The sequence below is a fragment of the Osmerus mordax genome, chromosome 14 (assembly GCF_038355195.1).
Source record: "Osmerus mordax isolate fOsmMor3 chromosome 14, fOsmMor3.pri, whole genome shotgun sequence".
Lineage (NCBI taxonomy): Eukaryota > Metazoa > Chordata > Actinopteri > Osmeriformes > Osmeridae > Osmerus > Osmerus mordax.
This window is the reverse complement of record NC_090063.1, coordinates 9,826,450-9,838,726: the sequence shown is the minus strand read 5'-3', so window position 1 is coordinate 9,838,726 and position 12,277 is coordinate 9,826,450. Positions and strand designations below refer to the sequence as shown.

General features: G+C 44.9%; 1 protein-coding gene across 1 annotated transcript in view; it reads right to left on the bottom strand.

Annotated features, from left to right (window-relative positions):
• LOC136955989 (catenin alpha-2) overlaps positions 1-12,277 on the bottom strand; it is a 64,738-nt gene that overhangs the window by 42,312 nt on the left and 10,149 nt on the right. Inside the window, exon 2 of the mRNA XM_067249786.1 lies at positions 11,706-11,858. Coding sequence (XP_067105887.1) covers positions 11,706-11,858 — 153 coding nt within the window. The remainder of the gene's footprint in view (positions 1-11,705; positions 11,859-12,277) is intronic.

The following is a 12,277-nucleotide window of genomic DNA, read 5'->3' as shown; positions in this document are numbered from 1 at the left end:
GATTACATTTAGACTGTGTCAAAAAGTCATGCAGCTCACCAGCAAGTGGCCCCTGCCTTTTCACTACCCCCACCCCCCACCTGCATTCCATCTCTCCTTATGGCAACCTACCAACTTCACTTATATCAAAACATTTCTAAGTAACCCCGCACATTAAATACAAAAAGGAACAAGGCGCTTGAACAAAATAGAAATGTTCTCTAAGGGAGGATTACTAGCATGACACTTGGACTTCATTCAATTCAATTATTTCCATATATCGATGCCAATACACACCAAATCACATAAAAGGTAACACACTTTTACAAATATTTCACTAGGTAGAGGCACTTTGCGAGAACCACTGCACTAAAACGGAGCAGCCTACTACTGTGAGGATCGCTCACCCTGTACTCTGTCAACACAAAGATGGCTGCTCTCTCTGTGTGGCTTGGCAAGCCCTGGCTAATGCTGTGTAAACACACTGATTCTGCTTCTCCCTGCTGCAGATTTAACATGTGTTAATATTACATGAAGCACGGGAGCCCTTTGATGATGTAAGCACATGCTCAAACCAGGACTTTCCCTTGAGGCACCCTTTGAAAAGCCTACAATGCTGACGGCAAATGACCACTGTTGGTTTCAAATTAATCCGCTGCGACAACTTATTTTGACCAAAAAATCCTGATATGATGAATATAAAACGACGAGAAATGATTGAGATGATCAAGATGCAGGACAGCTGGTTCATAGCCACGGAGGGCACTGAGTGAAAATCAAAGCCCATCATTAGCCAGTTTCCAATCTAATTGCTATTCAGGTCTTCCTCTCTGGACCACGGAAGGGCGTCTGTGTTTAATAGAAAACCCCTGACCCGCTCATCATCTGGCATTGAGCGAACATGTTCATTTAAAAATAAATAAAATGGTTTGTTTCTGAATAGAGACCATAACACTTTCATTGATAGTTTTCCTTCCCTGTTCTCTTTATTTCTGTCTATTCTGTCTCTCTGGACCATATACTATTCTGTCTTTTGGTCCCATATCTTCCTCCAAGACTGACTACAATATCTGACTACATATGACTATAATTATGGAATCTAATGTTCAAAATTGAGAAGAGTAGTTATCTGGTTAAAAGGAATGTGTTGTCAATATGAGGCTTGCCTGCAGGATAGTGCAGCTACATGCCATCAGGTTAGCTCTCAGCGTTTTCTAAGAATACCTTTTCAGAAAGCCTTCAGGAATGCCTGAAACATCCTGCCACAGCACTTTGTAAAACGAGAAGAATGAGGATGAGGTGGGACTAAAAGACAGGAAAATATACGGGCCAGAAAGAAAGAAAGAAAGAAAGAAAGAAAGAAAGAAAGAGAGAGAGAGAGAGAGAGAGAGAGAGAGAGAGAGAGAGAGAGAGAGAGAGAGCGAAGGTAGAAATTCTGAATTAGAACCCTGAACCCTGCCTACGGGCTGGATAGATGGAGAGATGAGAGAAGGAGGAGAAGCAGCCATGTGGAGGGATCTCTACGCTCCTTCTCTCACCTGTGCGCTCAAGGCCAATTTTCCCAGCGTCCATCTGGAACCTACCTCCTGTGAGTGTCCGTGGAGAAAGGCCCTTCATTAGTGCCTTCACCAACACATGATAACATCTCAGCTCAGAGCACCACCACAGGGGAGACCTGGGTAATGGAGCGGGAAACTGGCTGCAATCACAAACACACAGTGCACACACACACACACAAAGATATATATATGAACTCACACACACACTTAAATCCGTTTCTAGCTTTAACCTCTTTATTAGCAGGATGTCTCTCCCCCAGCGCCCAGTCAGAAACTAAAAGGTCTCTGTCAGCCTGCTGGACTTCTCAGCTGACTTTGCTATACTGTAGCTGCAGGCTCTCACTGAAGGCTGTTGCTGTGTTTTTAGTGTGTGTGTGTGTGTGTGTGCACGCGTGCTTAACGTCAGCTCTGAGGGATGAAGGGTTCAGGTGTGTGCAGGTAAGCATGCACGTGTGCAGGGCAGAGCCCCCGCTCTTGACGGCCGTGTGACAAAAGGCCAGGATGCAGTTTCTTTTACCCCCTCGAAAAGTCATGGATGAACTCTTTATTTCTGTTTATACATTTTTTCTTTCAAAATACAAATACAAAATTCTATTAAGCTCCAACAATGAACCCATTTCATTTTGATATCACCACTGAAGAGGAAGGTATGCTAATGCCTGGCCTCCAGCATCCATCTTGCCAGCTACAAAGATGGTCAATTATTTTTCACATCTAAAGAACCCTGCTATGCTGCATCTTCATATTATTGTTGTATAGGAGACAATGTCAGCTCTGACCAAGTATTAAGGGATGTCCAGATGGGGCTTCCACCATTGTGGCCTTCTTAGTCACTATTTTATTTTAGTCAGTATATTTTAGTCTTCTTCTGTCAGTGCTGTGCTTTTCGAGAGAGAGAGAGAGAGAGAGAGAGAGAGAGAGAGAGAGAGAGAGAGACAGAGAGAGAGAGAGAGATATGTCACAATGTGCTGGATCCCTTACTACGAAGGCCTGTATAAGCTTGATGTGTAAAGTGTATGTGTGTCTTTCACCTGTATGCATTTGTGACTGTGTACTGTACAGTATGTGTGAGCAGACTGCCACCATGCATGTGCCTACACCCCTGCTGTTTACAGGCCTATGGAGCATGCACGTATTTCTGAACGTTTATGGGAATCAATTCCTGTGTCTGTGTGTCTTTTTGCGTGTGTGTGTGTATGCATGTGTGTGCAATGGACAGAGACTATGCGCTTGTGATAAGACAGAGGGTCCTGATTCCCTTCCATCCTTCAGCGACGCATGATGAAATGGAGATAGACTTTAATTTGAGTTTTATGGTGCGCGGGAGCAGAAGGCGAGGGGGAACAGGCACTTGAGGGCCGCTTGGCCTGATGGGTAATAACTCCAGACGCATTAGAGCCGTGTCTCATATTTACTCCCCTTTCTAGACAAGAAGCTACTACCCACCACCTTCTAATCCTTCGAGTGTGTGTGTCACTTCCGCACTGGGCACCACACAGACAGATAAGGCTTGTAACATGCCATCATCAGATACTGTATGTAGAGGTGCCTCTGCCTCACTACACAAAACAATTTCCTGTGCTAGCAAGACATATTTGTGCAACATTTATCTAATGGCAGGCTGGGTGACATAGACGATGTCCTGACTCGACACTGTCAAGGTGTCTCCGTGCTTGTGTCAAATACAGTATGCTGTGCATTTTGAAGACCGTTTCCACATTTCTGTTACAAGTGTCTGAGAAGGGGGTATGGGCGAACAAACTGTCATGAGCCTTCCTTCAGTCTGAAAGCAAGACCTAGATCTTTGTTAATAATTCGGGGAGATGAAGAAAAAAAAAAAACATCCTGTTCAAGAAAAGAAAAAAGAATATCAACTCCAAACAGGGTCATTTGTCTCACAACTGACAAGATAAAGGCCAGTGTGTACTCCGAGCACCACCATTACAGGCATAGGAACATATTTAAACATGGCAAATTCAACCATATCCATCCCAGGGACACAGCAAAGACACGTAAATCAGCCCCAGAGAGATGCATGAGACGCACGGCCGTCCGTCTCAGCGCCACATGGGATGAGCCGTCATTCAAAGTACTGTAAGTGGTCGCTGTATTACGTTAGGAGTGAGAGGGTACGGGTTCGAGCCAGACACGTCAAGTCTTATCTCTCCTCCCTCCACTCTTTTGTCATATTTAATCTGGTGTAATCCACTTAGTGTCACATTGGAGGCAGGCACGGGGAAGGGGGGGTGTTTCTGCAACCCGTTCACCACGCAGCGCAGTCACTCTCCCCCGTGAGGGTGTTTTTGTCTCGACGCTTGGCGTGGTCCGCCTATTGAGCAAGCCATTCATGTTGGTGACTCTCAGCTGTGCGTGTTGCGCCGCAGTCATCTCGTATCATCAACGAGTGATACCCTCGTTGAGGTGCCGTGATGACGATGACTCCAGGACTCACCACTTTGTTTCTGGAGTGGTACATTTGTCAACTTACTTTGCATCACTCTCTCTGTCTCTTTCTTTCTCTGTCTCTCTCTCTCTCTCTGTGTGTACCTCTCTCTCTCTTCCCTCCCTCTCTGCCAGTCTTTTTCTCAAAGATCAGAGGTGTGACTGAAGCAGCCCTCAGAACAGAGCTGTCAGATTGAGGTGATGTGCTGTGCTGATTGTGTCCCTCGGGGCTGTGAATGTGCAGACAGATAGGACCGGTACTAGACAGCCAGCCAGACTGGTGCTAGACAGACAGACTAGTGCTACACAGACTGGTGCTACACAGACTGGTGCTAGACAGACTGCTCTGCAGACGTCCTGACCCACACTCCACTGGCAGAGCTCCTTCACTGCCCCACCTTCCCCTGGCCAGGACAACGACACAACGCCACCATTTCTTTTCTGAGAAGGTCCGTTCAACCAGACCGAATCCTCCAGATCTCGCAAAGCAGACCTGTTTGTCCTGCAGGAGAAGAAGAGGCCAGCTGGGACCTTGTACATAGTCTGTTTTCCAAACAGTGGTGAACACGGATGAAGACAGTTATGTTCCTGATAATGAAGAGTCTCTAATTCAGGGTGGGTGAGCGCCCAAGGCTAAACAAATGCGTGGAAATGCTTTGCACAGTAGCCGCTGAGCTGACATGCGCTGTGTTTCCAGAGAGCTCATAGCCACTGAATAAATCATCAAAGTAAATTGAAACACATCAACCTGAGAAACTGCTGAAGAACTGAAACTAACAATGCAGATGGGACTTCCTCCCAACATGGCCGTCCCCCTTTATACAAGGACAACATTCCCCATGAAAACACCTCCAATACTATGACTTAAAACACTGAGCTTTACCCTTTTTTAATTACCCTTAAAGCACCAGCTATGAGAGACAGATACTGTCCTCCGACAGCCAAATTTGAGCTTAACATCACTATGTTTTTCCTGGTGCAGTAGCAACCAGCTACCCAGCAGTGAGATCCCTTATTGGCGATCACCCGTGGCGGTATTGATCAAATTACTTGGCGTCCCTCTTTTGTCACCTTAAAGCGGCCGTTAATCCTCTGGTGTCACCTGTGACTGCTGAGCTGGGAGGTTTACTGACACTGAGCCCAGAGGAGGGGCTCTAGTTTGTCCTTATATCTCATAGTCTCATCCACTCCCCCCTCCCTCCTCCCTCCACAGCTCCCTGTGGTCTCCCCTCCCTCCGTCAGATAAACCCAGCAAAGATGGGGAGTCTCTTTGATACATACCCCCTGTCACATGACTTATATCTCTTGGCCAGGAGATCTGACGATAAGTAGGATAGGGGTGACGATATATCTCCTCCGTAACTGCCCTCTACCCCCCTCCTAGCCCTACCTTGCTCCATGTGCTTCTACCATACAGATTTCCTCAGAGGCCCATAACTGTGAGGGTGGGGAGGGTTACGTTGAAAGGAAATTAGGGAAGGTCTGGGTCATCACAAATAGACTCCCAACAGCTCTAACAGCCATCCATCTCCCCTCCTCCCCTTTCCTCTGTCTCTTCCTCCTCATCCCTTCTTTCCCCTCCCTCCCTTCCTCCCTCCCCTTTCCCTGCCTTCACCCCTCCCTCCCTGGTGTGTCCTGCACAGATCCTGATACGCTGCACCTCCACAGGAATAATATTTACTGCGGCAGTCCGTCTCACAGCGTCCGGCACTGAAGGCCAATTCGGCATTGATTACATTCAACCCCGTATGGATCGTGCATTATCATTGGATTTTTCCCTGACTCCCCTCACTCCCAGACTGAGGTCACAGCTGTAAATCCCACCGACGGGGTTCTAATGAACTGATGCTGCAGAAATGAGCAGGGGGGGTGTTGTACTGAGAAGGGCAGGGACCGTTACCTCTGTTATAGATTATTATTAATAGTTATAGATAAAAGCTAGACCGAGACCGCATGCTCACGAAAAATTTATTAATTCAATTGTATTTCACCCCCCCCCCCCTTAATGAAAATGGTTTTGATATTTGGATAATGCTTGATCAAAGTTTACAATGTCTTCAGAACTCTCAGGGTACATGATTTAACAAGATAACAGTAAGGATAAATGATGACATATTGGACCACAGCACTGCTCACTCCTCCAGCCATCCAAGGGCACTCCCCCTACTGTACATGGGCTCATGTTCATGGTTCATGTTTTTCATGTTGTTTAATTGTAACTTGTTTAACTACATGCTCTTATGGTTCTTCCCTTTGGGACTTATTTGGTTTTCACAATGTATGCTTCATATTTTGGCTGCTCGCAATGTTCGGGGCTATCTTGTTGTTATGATCAGTGACCTATGCACTCTAAAAGAGAGACCTAAAGCTCTCTCTTGGAAGTCGCTTTGGATAAAAGCGTCTGCTAAATGCATAAATGTAAATGTACAATTTATCATCAATACAACATTGATGTTTACATACAAATAAATTAGGCCAAAGAGATAACAAAGAAAACGCGGAACAGTGAAGGACAATTCTGGAATATTCAGATCAATAGAAAGAGAAAAGGACCACAAAACAGATTAAATGACATCAAGGGATGACATGCAAATACAATGCAGCAAGGCCATTAAGGCTTATAACAAACAGACAAGGCAAGGACACTAAGGACACTGTGTAAAAGGTATGTTGGAGAAGGGAGATTCTGGCCCTGAGAGGATAGGGTTGAAAGGTTGTTAGGATGGTGCCACCCATAGGAAATCAAGGGAATCAGTAAGGCCGTGTCCGAGACCTCACTACCAGAAATAATTGGAGTGGACATCCGCCATGCTGTAGTTCATTTATAGACATGAGACAACCCTGATAAACAAAGAATAAACTGAAAAGTTGCATGAAAAATACAATAATAACTATAACATGCGCCTAGTCCATGAAGGTGACATTGATGTACAATGGAGAAGAAAGAAAATAAAAAAAATCAACAGCCTGACTGGCAAAGGACTGGAGCAGCTGATTGGACGTGAGGAAACCTGGGTTGAGGAGGCCAGGGGCCTCCATCAGCACAAACCGAGGAGAGAGCAGTATCCCTTTCAAACGGGCCGCAACGGAAAAAGGCCCCAAGGATGGTCCATAATGAGCCCTACACTGAAGGTCGTTCAGACGGCGTTGAGCCAAGGTCAGGGACGAGCCGCTGCTCCACATTAGAATGGAGGCAGTGTGTGAAGTCTCTGCCATGTACAATGGTAGCGAATGTAATTTGTTTGGGTGTAAGAAAAAAAACTTTTTTTGTTTAAGGTATTTTGATAGCCAGGACTAAATAATGTCCTTCCTCGGTTTCAATTAATGAGAACATGGGTTTTGGCCATCGCTAATAGAATGGGCACTTAATGGGGGGTGGAGGGGGTTGAGAGAGTATCAATTATGATTGAAGATGAATGTGACTGAGCTAGAGAAATGTGTGTTTGAGTGTGTGTGTGACTTTTACTGTTGAATTACTGTTTATGCTTCGATATGTGTGCCCCTTAGTGTGTGTGTGTTTATGTGTGTGTGTGTGTGTGTGAGTGGGTGTTAGGGAGCAGTAAAGCCTGGATCTTTGAAGATCAGCAGGTGCCCGTTCAGAGGCTGCAGGGATGGCGGGTCAGGCTGAGGTCACTTTCATTAGGACCAGCCCTGGGATTTAATGAGACCTGTATAGCCCTGGCCATCACACCATGAACACAGGGATACCCTCTCACTATCCTGCAGCAAGCTCTCTCTCTCCCCCTTCCATCCTCTCTTGCCTCTCATCCTCTCTCACCTGTCCCATCCTCTCTTCCTCTCTCTATTCCTCTCATCCCCTCATCCTTTCTCTACTGTAACCTTTTCCCCTTTCCTCTCTCTTCCTCTCTATGACTAAGTGCTTCAGATAGTTGAAGTTGGGCCAGAGTGGGGTGAGGTACAATATCATCATTATGAGGAGTGTAAAGCTTGTCAGAAGTCATATATATCACTCCCTTGCATGCCTGGGCACACTGATGGAGCCTGGGACTGGCCTGCCAAAAAATGGTCTCAGCCCCCCACCTAAGGAGCTAGAGAGACTGTGTGTGTGTGAGTGTGTGTGTGTGTGTGTGTGTCAGTGCACGGTATGTGCATGAAACCTTTTTTGGACTGTGAAGAGGGTGTCCACCTCGAAAGCCCCAATCCCATTTTGGTTAATTAAGGTCAGACCAAACTGGATAATAAACATTTCTCTTTCCGACTCCGGCACAAGGTCTACTGCATTACTCCATCATGCTGCGGCCCCTCCCACTCTTCTCCCAGCCAATCAAATTATCTCGTAGGTAATTAGTGGCTTCCTGGCCCCTGTCAGGGCAGGTGATAATGAGAGTGATGTGATTAGGATGAGGGTTCAGGGTGAACCTGTGTACTCAACAAGGTGAGCAGAGAGAGGGGGAAGGGGAGAGAGAGGGGATGGAGAAAAAAGGAACAATTATACAAAAGAGTGAAGGATAATGTCTGATTAGCGAGACAAAGTGATGTTTATATAATATTGAAATAACATTGAAAATTACAATAAGTGATGGCAATGTGGATGGCGACTATGCCAGCTTTGATTATGAAGCATCACGAGGTTTGGCCTGGATCAAACTGGTGCCTGTCCTAAGAAGTCGAGCTCATTGCCCCCATCCTGACACGCAACCGGTCCCAAGAGGATGATAGAGGATTAGAGTTGTGTGTGTGTGTGCTCGTTCACACATGTATAATCAAACGTGCATAACCTTCAAAATAACCAGACAGAGATAAAGCTTTGTGTGGTTACAAAACTGCTCCAGCCCTGTGCATGTGCATCCAACAACAAGCCATTCAGGGCTAACAAACCCATCTATATTCATACCTGTATATCCATTAGCAGGGATACTGCAAAGCTGTCCATGCTTTCAACAGTGAGCAGAACACAATATGCATCTGTACACACATGCTGAAGGCAGACTATGTATGGAGACGGGAAAAGATAATTTGCCTTGCTTCCCTGCCATGCATACCATATCGGCAGACATAGGTACTTTCTGATGCTCTCTGATGCTATAGGACTGTAGCTCTGAATAAAAATGGCCCTAAATTAAAAATGTATGCATGTTGTGAGCTTCCCTATGACTGAACATGACCTCACGTGGGACATTTTGTAAAATGAATGCCTGATTATAAGTTTGCATATAGTATGCATATACAGACAGGCTCAATTGTATTATTACCCTTACAGCTCATTGAAATAATTATTCCTTCCTTCTGAAAAGTGATGTCATTATTAAACGCTATTTGCATCGTGTATACTTACATGCCTTTGGTATGTCATAAATTGAAGCAAAAGTGTGAAAAGAGATGAATTATTCCTCATTCTACCAATATATTGTAAAATTTCCAGGACAGATTAGTTAGTAGCCCTTAGAAATTATAAATAATTGGATTATCGTGATTTTCCCAAACAAGTAGTTTATCTAATTAGTATCGCACGTCTCCAATCTTGTGATCCGTCATTCAGCCTATTTAAATGTAGGAAAGTGGTTACTTTGTCATTTTGTATCCTTGGTGCACCACACCAACATGGAGCAGAGAGAGCAAAAGAGAGAGTTGTCTGAGGAGATGAGAAAGAAAATAAAAGACCAGCATGGTAAAGCTACAAGACTGTCTCAAAGAAGCTTGATGTTTCTGTGATAAGATGTTGCAAATATTATTAAGAACTGTAGTCAACCTCCCTCGGCACGGCCTCAAAAGAAAAATCGACCCCAGACTGAACAGAAGGATAGAGTGAATGGTAAGAAAGTAACCAAGGATAACTGCAAAAAAGATTCAAGCTGAACTCCAAGGTGAAGGTAGACCAGTTGCTGAATGCAACTGAATCACTTTTTGAGTGACAAGGAACAATACTTATGTTCTTTGGACAGATGAGTCAATACTGGAGCTTTTTGGCAAAGTCACATCAGTTCTATGTTCGCAGATAAAAATAAATAAATAAAAGCTTTAAAAAAAAAAGAACACTTTAAACTCAGTGAAACATGGAGGAGGCCCAGTTATGTTTTGGGGCTGCTTTGCTGTGCCTGGCACAGGGTACCTTAAATCTGTGCAGGGCACAATTAAATCTTAAGACTATCAAGGCATTCTGGAGCAAAACGTATTGCCCAATGTCAGAAAGCTGTCTCAGTCACAGGCCATAGATCCTCCAGCAGGACAATGCACACAGCTAAGAGCACCCAAGCATAGATAAAAACACAGTTCTGAAGTGGCCTTCTGAGTCCTGATCTGAATCCTATCAAACATCTATGGAAAGAGCTGGAACTTGCAGTCTGGAGAAGACACCCATCAAACCTGAGCCAGCTGGAGCAGGCTGCTCAGTAACACGAGCACAAGTCAGTGAGAACTCCAGAACACGTTGGATTGCAGTGATTGCCACTAAAGGTTGTGCAACTAAATACTAGGTTGAGGGTCCCATAATGTTAGTTTTTGTAATGATTGTTTTACTATTTACAATGTTATGTTAGAACAGCAAAGTCTGATATGTTAAATATTGAATAAACAATAGTGGATGCCAATAACTTTTGTCACTTTTCAGTTATTTCAGAAGAAATTCTGCATTCTTAGTTTTTTGGTGGAGGGGTGCCAACACAAATTGGAACAGGTCTGTATATTTCCACTTATACATACAACTTCTGTGTTTGTATGCGTATGTCTGTGCTAAGCTACACTGTCAGCCCTGGCATCTTGCATGAATGTGAAAGGCTAAATGCTTTTATTTTAATACAGCTACCATACTGCAAATAATTTTGTAACATTTTGCCTGTTTCAGGTTGGACTGAAATAGGCCAATGAATGCAAAGGCTGGGAGTTAATGAGGCTAGAGTATAAACTGTGTGTGTATAGGGGCATGTGTGTCTGCCACTCTGTCTGTTTGACCATCACATGGTTACTCTGGGGTCACTGATACCAGAAACACTTGTATCACTCAAGAAACACCTACATGAATCACTGAAACAAGTTACTCAAAGACAATGTCATAACCACATTGTGAAACGGGATGGCGTCCAAATGTCCCTTTCTCCATCAGCAGACAGGAGTTGCGGCCACGAGCACTGTGGCGACCCCGGTGCACACTAAACAAAGCTGTTGTCAGTTAGAGAGCAGTCTGAAGGCCTGAGAGATATGAGTGTTGTCACTACGACCCCGGCACTGTCTAGCTCTTTACCCTGCCAGGAAACAACCCACTCCACATCGATCCGGCGCCCAATTACACGTCTGGAGAATGGACATATGTCATTTAGGCTGTTTGCTTTTGCTGCCACGTGGTGTTACTTCTGGTGGAGTGGCAGAGCGGGTTTGATCCTTTAATTTCACAGAGAGTGAGTGTGTATGTGTGTGTGTGAGTGTAAACAAAAGGTTCAACAGGCCTTTATGTGAATACAATATATGTATTGTTGACGTGCTGGACTACATCAAAGCTAGTGGCCTGTTCTGTATATTGACAATGGAGTAAAGCATTATGGGCTTTTCCAGCAATTACTTTGAGAGCTTTGTCTTTGGACACTGTGAGTATCCACATTCAAGTGCACTAGAAACACATTATGTTAGGTGGCGCCCCAAGAATGAAGACACTTTTGTGATGAAAGCTTTGAGCACTCCCTGTAAACCACTAGCATTCAATGTCAACAGCAAACCTGTGATGGGCGCAAGGCGACTTCCTGTTTATTTGTGCTTTGACGTGTCATGACGTACCTCCACCAGCTTGTTGGCGTGCTCGCGGAACACCTGGGCGTACTCCTTCACCTCCTTCTCGTTGCCGCTCTTGGCCGCCTCGATGAGCACCAGCAGTGGAACGTTGGTCTCCAGGAAGGAGTCTGAGATGTGGTCCATCACCGCCTTCCTCAGCTGGGGGGGAGGAGAGGGGGGTTAGTGGGACCAAAGTTCATTCAACTTTTTCGCTGTTGTGTCCTTATCCTGACCGTGAGGTGCGTTTGAATGCACCTCACGGTGCAATGTATGAGTGCGTTTCACTTTGTATGTTTGCGAAATGGCCGTGGACATATTCTTTCATAATATGGACTCAAACATTGTAAAAGCTAAACTTTTGACTGTGTATGGATGCATACAACCTATAACACCATAACAATTCTAAGAGACTGTTACCACCAATCCTTCAGTTTTTTTACCCCGTTGCCTTTTGGCAGGCGATACCAAAGCATTCGGTCTCGCACACGCAGACTGGAGAATAGTTTCTTTCCAAGGGCCACCAGGCATCTGAATGGACATTGATACACGCTCGACACTTTCTAACTAGCCACTTTACA